Source organism: Cebus imitator, unplaced genomic scaffold (genome assembly GCF_001604975.1).
Source record: "Cebus imitator isolate Cc_AM_T3 unplaced genomic scaffold, Cebus_imitator-1.0 Scaffold79, whole genome shotgun sequence".
NCBI lineage: Eukaryota > Metazoa > Chordata > Mammalia > Primates > Cebidae > Cebus > Cebus imitator.
The window spans coordinates 8,110,348-8,116,060 of NW_016107394.1; the positions used below are offsets into that span (position 1 = coordinate 8,110,348).

General features: G+C 34.8%; 1 protein-coding gene across 7 annotated transcripts in view; it reads right to left on the bottom strand.

Moving 5' to 3' along the window:
- Window positions 1–5,713, bottom strand: part of CEP126 (centrosomal protein 126) — a 102,294-nt gene that overhangs the window by 29,930 nt on the left and 66,651 nt on the right. For 4 of the 7 annotated variants that reach the window (XR_001826619.2, XM_017533083.2, XM_017533081.2 and 1 more), the window contains one exon: window positions 3,006–3,224. Coding sequence is in view for 6 of the 7 variants with exons in the window: in XM_017533083.2 (XP_017388572.1) it covers window positions 3,006–3,224 (219 nt within the window). In the remaining variant the exon portion in view is untranslated. The remainder of the gene's footprint in view (window positions 1–3,005; window positions 3,225–5,713) is intronic. The other 3 variants (XM_037740159.1, XM_017533084.2, XM_017533082.2) reach the window with 1 other exon arrangement.

The following is a 5,713-nucleotide window of genomic DNA, read 5'->3' on the forward strand; positions in this document are numbered from 1 at the left end:
GGCAATTCTCCTGCCTCAGCCTCCTGAGTAGCTGGGATTACAGGCATGCACCACCATGCCCAGCTAATTTTTTGTAGTTTTTTTTTTTTAGTAGAGACGGGGTTTCACCACGTTGACCAGGATGGTCTCGATCTCTTGACCTCGTGATCCACCCACCTCGGCCTCCCAAAGTGCTGGGATTACAGGCTTGAGCCACCGCGCCCGGCCTATATATGGTTCATTTTATAAAGGTTGTATGTGTACTTACAAAGAACGTGTCCCTCTGATCAGGTTTGTTAATCATATTCAATTTTTATACATCTATTTGTTTTTAAAAATCTATTTGTTCTATCAATTACTGACAATGGCATGTTAAAATCACTCATCATGGTTAAAAATATTTTATATATTTTGAGGCTATGTTCTTAAGTACATATAAAAATCTTATGTATTTCTTCTGAATTAAAACTTTGCTCATCATAAAGTGTTCTTTTTTTATGTCTAATAATCCTTTCTACTTAAAAGTGAATCAACCCAGCTTTCCTTTGGTTAGAACTTGCTTGGCATACCTTTTCCATTTTTTTTGCTTTGAGTTTTTTAATATTCTTATGTTTTAAATGTATTGTTTATAAACAAAATATACTTTCAATGTAAAGTTCCATTTAACAACCTCTTTTAATTGTAGCGGTTATTACATTTACAGGTATTATAAATATATTTGTACATATAATTTTATAGTATTTCTTCTATGTTTATTTTTCTCTCCTCTGTTGCTTTATTTCTGATTGATTTGTCAGTTTTTACATACCACTTTCCCTTCTCTACAAGTTTAGATGTTGTATATTACATTTCTAGTCCTTTAGTTGTGACTTTAGTAATTATCACAGGCATACTTCAATTATCAATATCTAAAATTCATCTATGACTTTAAACAATTCCCTAACAAATATCCTAGTATACTTTAACTTCATTTATGCCCTCCCAACTTGCATATTATTATTGATAGGTATTTTCATTCTAAGCTTTTTCTCTTTGAAACATATACTACTTTATTATATTTATTGTTTTATGCAAAGTTTGTTGAAATTTACTCACTCATACTGTCCATCTGAGGTTAACTGCACTTTCTGTCTGGTGAAGTGCAGTTTGAATTTCCTTCAGTAAGTCAGCTGTTAACAAAGTCTCTTGGTTTTTGTCTGAACATATTTTTAATTCACCTTCCTTCTTGAGAGACATTTTCATGTTAAGAAGGTGTTAAATTTGAGAGTTACTTTCTCTCAGCACATTGGACACACTGTCGATATCTCCTGATTTTTTTCATGGTTTTCTGCCTTTTTCGTTGCTGATTAAAATTAACTGTGATGTATCTTAGTGGTCATTTCATAAAAGTCTGAAATGTGTTGGGCTGTTGAATCTGTAGGTTGGTAATGTTCAACAAATTGAAAAAGTTGTCAACCATGATAACTTTAGATATTGTCTCTGGCCTTTCAGACCTTTTTATTTACTCTTTTGTGTCTTTTTTTTTTCGTTTTGTTAAAGATGGGGTTTTACCATGTTGGTCAGGCTGGTCTTGAACTCCCAACCTCAGGTGATCCGCCTGTCTTGGCCTCCAAAGTGCTTGGATTACAGGCATGAGCCACCACGCCTGGCCTACTCTTTTGTGTCTTTTAAGCTCTATATGGTATTTTCTATCTCTTTATCTAAAATATATTGTGGATAAATTTCTTTGATTCATATTCTAGTTTACTAATTCTTTCTTCAGATGTCTGTAATCTTGAATTCATCTACTGAATTCTGTGTTTCAATTATTGTATTTTCAATTTGCAGGCATTCTATTTGGGCCCCTTTTCACATCTGTTTGCTTTCTTTAGAGTTTCTTATTCCTTGTATGTTTCAAGTTTAAAAATGACTGCATTTCTGCATTTTAAAGCTCATTTCTGACAACTTTAGAGCATATAAGTATAGTTATTTATAGTTTGTGCCTGGTAATTTCATTATCTAAATCCTTTCTGGGTCTTTTTATTCTGCCTGTGGATTCTTTTGACTTTTTTTTTTTCCTGGTGTCTTTTTCCTTATGGATTAAGTTATTTACTTTTATTTTTTTGGTGTGGGCTGCTCATTTTCTTTGGATTTCACTTGTGGTAATTCTTTTGAGGACCGGATATAGGTCCAGAAGATATATAAATGTACTTTTCACAAATGTTTTGGAATACTACCAGTTTGGGATCATACTAAATTAAATTCTTTGCTTGAGATCCTAAGAACTACTCAGGTAATATGAGTATGGGCTGTAAATTAGTGAAACTTGTACTAGACTGTGATTCTACATTCTCAGGGATCATTTTTCCTCTGTCACCTGCTCAATACTGAAGTTTAAAAAAATGCAATTTTTTTTTTTTTTTTTTAAAGAAAAAATTTCCCTCTCCCTGTGCTGCCTCCTCTGTGTATATATGTGTGGTGCACAGCTCTTTGGGTGGCCCAGCTTTATGGTGGAAGGATCTTCTGTGAGACTACTCATCTTGAGTAGGCCTGTTCCCTTTTTTCTATGAGGCCATGAAAAACAAAGTTCAATTTCACTCTATGAGTTAAATACCCTCAGGACAAAAGCTAGCTGCAGCACTCTCCTTATCTTTCTGAGTTCTTATCTACATTTCGTTATTGGTCTCAAGAATTTCTTACATTCTTACTAGCTCATCACTATATTGCAGGTTTTAAAAATACTTAAGAATCTACAGTTGTTTTGATGGATGGTCAGTATAGACACGTAGCCTGTCCATGGCAGAAACAGAAGTCTATTCATGTATTTCTAAAATACAGATAAATCTGCCAAAGAAGTTGACATCATCACAAATGATATGGCATACTTGAAATAGTATTCTACTGTATTCTGAATTGTTACGCACTCAATTAAGTAGTTGGTAATATGAATACATTTTGTATTTTTCTTTTCAATTTTTAAATTAAAGTTTAAATTGTCTAAGTGCAAAATGCAATATTTCTTACAAGAGGTGTTCTTCCATACTTACAATATAGTCTTTCATTGAGATCATTAAGGGACTCTAGAATCTTCTGTTCTTCAGCTGATATTGTGCAGATGTTGAATTGCTGAGTTTTATTTAAAGGCAGATTTGATTTCTGTATCTGTTTGCTATTCCTGACAGTCAGGATCTCATCCTCAGGCGCTGATGCTTTCACTAAGCTTTCAGCCATCAAAAACTCAGAAGTACTATCTGAAACTACAGAAACTTACATAAATTATCCTTTGATCCCCTTTTGTCTTTGAGATCAGCCCTTGTGCATACTTAAATATACTTATACATGCTTAACTGTCTGTATGTGTTCATATTACAAACAGAATCCCAGTAAATATCTGCTACTTTGATTTTATTTATCAGGATCCTCTATCTAGCATTTTCCCATCCTTCATTTTTTAAAAAAAGAATATTCAAAATGATGGCAGTGAGTTAATAAAAATTCCCAGAGTATTACTTGAACTAAAGAAAAAAATAGGTAATGTAGATAGTTTTTGTCATATGCTTGTTATTCATTGGTAGTACAAAAAGAAGATGAAGGAGATGATATCAATTATAATGAATTATAAATAAAAGAGAAGAAAACTTAAGGAAAAATTAGAAACTTTTATGATCAGCTGAGCAGAACTAACATCCTAGAAACAGACCCAATTAGATATAAGAACATGTGATCAAAGAAGCATCAAAGACTTGACAGAAGAGAAAGATGATTTTACAAATTAGTTGTTGCTTATAAAATAATCAATTTGGGCTGGATGCAGTGGCCCATGTCTATAATCCCAGCATTTTGGGAGGCTGAGGCAGGAGGATCACTTGAGGTCAGGAATTTGAGACCAGACTGGCTAACATGGTGAAACCCTGTCTGTACTAAAAATATAAAAATTAGCCAGGTGTTATTGTGAGCGCCTGTAATTCCAGCTACTTGGGAAGCTGAGGCAGGAGAATTACTTGAACCTGGAGATGGAGGTTGCAGTGAGCTGAGATTGTGCCACTGTGCTTCAGCCTGGGTGACACACTCCATTTCAAAAAAAAAAAAGTCAATTTGGAGTTTTATTTCCCACTGTTTGTTTAAACAAATTCTGAAGAAATTAAAGACAAATTTAAGGAATCAATCCATTAATTAAAGCAACCCAGAAGAAAATGAAACAAATGTTTCTAAATTTCTATATTGGGAAAGTTCTTTGACAAAGTTTAAAAGTAATGGAGAAATCAGTAAGAAAAGACTAAAACATGTTTATTTAAAGCAAGTCTTCCTCAATAGACTTTACATTTCTGAAGAGCAATACTTTTGTATATTTTGTTCATTATTGTAAATGTTGAGTATTCCTTATCCAAAATGTTTGGGACTAGATGTGTTTCAGATTTTGGATTTTTTCAGAGTTTTGGATATTTGCATATATATGAGATGTGTTGGTGATGAGACCTAAGTTTAAACGTGAAACTCAGCTGTGTGCAATGGCTCACACCTGTAATGCCAACACTTTGGGAGGTCGAGGTCAGTGGATCACCTGAGGTCAGGAGTTCAAGACCAGCCTGGCCAACATGGTGAAGCCTTGTCTCTACTAAAAATACAAAAATTAGCCAGGTGTGGTGCCACATGCCTGTAGTCCCAGCTAATTGGGAGGCTGAGGCAGGAGAATCGCTTGAACTTGGGAGGCAGATGTTGCAATGAGCTGAGACTGTGCCACTGCACTCCAGCCTGGGTGACAGAGTGAGACTCCGCCTCAAAAAAGAAAAAAAAATCGTGAAACTCATTTATGTTTCATATACACCTTATACACACACTTGCAAGTAATTTTATATAATATTTTAAATAATTTTGTCCACAAAATGAAGTTTGTTTATACTCAACTATCAGAAAGCAAAGACATTGCTGTATCAGCAACCTATGTGGATGATTTGTGGTTGTTTGGATCACTGTTATTCCTGACTCCAAATTTATATGCTACTGATAAGCAATAATGTTCTTACACCTATTCACACATAAGTACTTAACAGTAAAAAAATATGATGTATCATTTATACAGTGAGAAAATAATGTGTTCAGGGCAACTAAGCAGCATAGTAATATCACCAGAATACCTGTCAGCTGTTCAACAACAGCAACAAGGAACAATGACAGGGTTCCAATCTTAGGTATTATGCTACATTTTGATCAAATGGTTATTGTACACTGTATTTTATTTTTTTTAGGTGAGAAGAAATATCAGAAACAGCTGAGGCGCTAAAAAGTAGGTCCTCTAGGGATGAGGAAATATTCTGCTAGATGACTTTAAAATATGTTTCTTCTAGAGTCTTCTGCCTCATTTACAATTTTTTTTATCTTAGAAGCCTCTCCTTGATTTTATGAACAGACATAATTTCTTGTTGCTATGTGTGTACACTGCTCTTGTTGTTCAATATACCCATCACACAATTTTCATCATATTGTCAATTGGCACCTTTTTTTTTTTTTGCAGTGATAACAATGTCATTATCACTATTAACATAATCAGCGGCCGGGCGCGGTGGCTCACGCCTGTAATCCCAGCACTTTGGGAGGCCGAGATGGGTGGATCACGAGGTCAAGAGATCGAGACCATCCTGGTTAACACGGTGAAACCCCGTCTCTACTAAAACTACAAAAAATTAGCTGGGCATGGTGGCTCATGCCTGTAATCCCAGCTACTCAGGAGGCTGAGGCAGGGGAATTGCCTGAACCC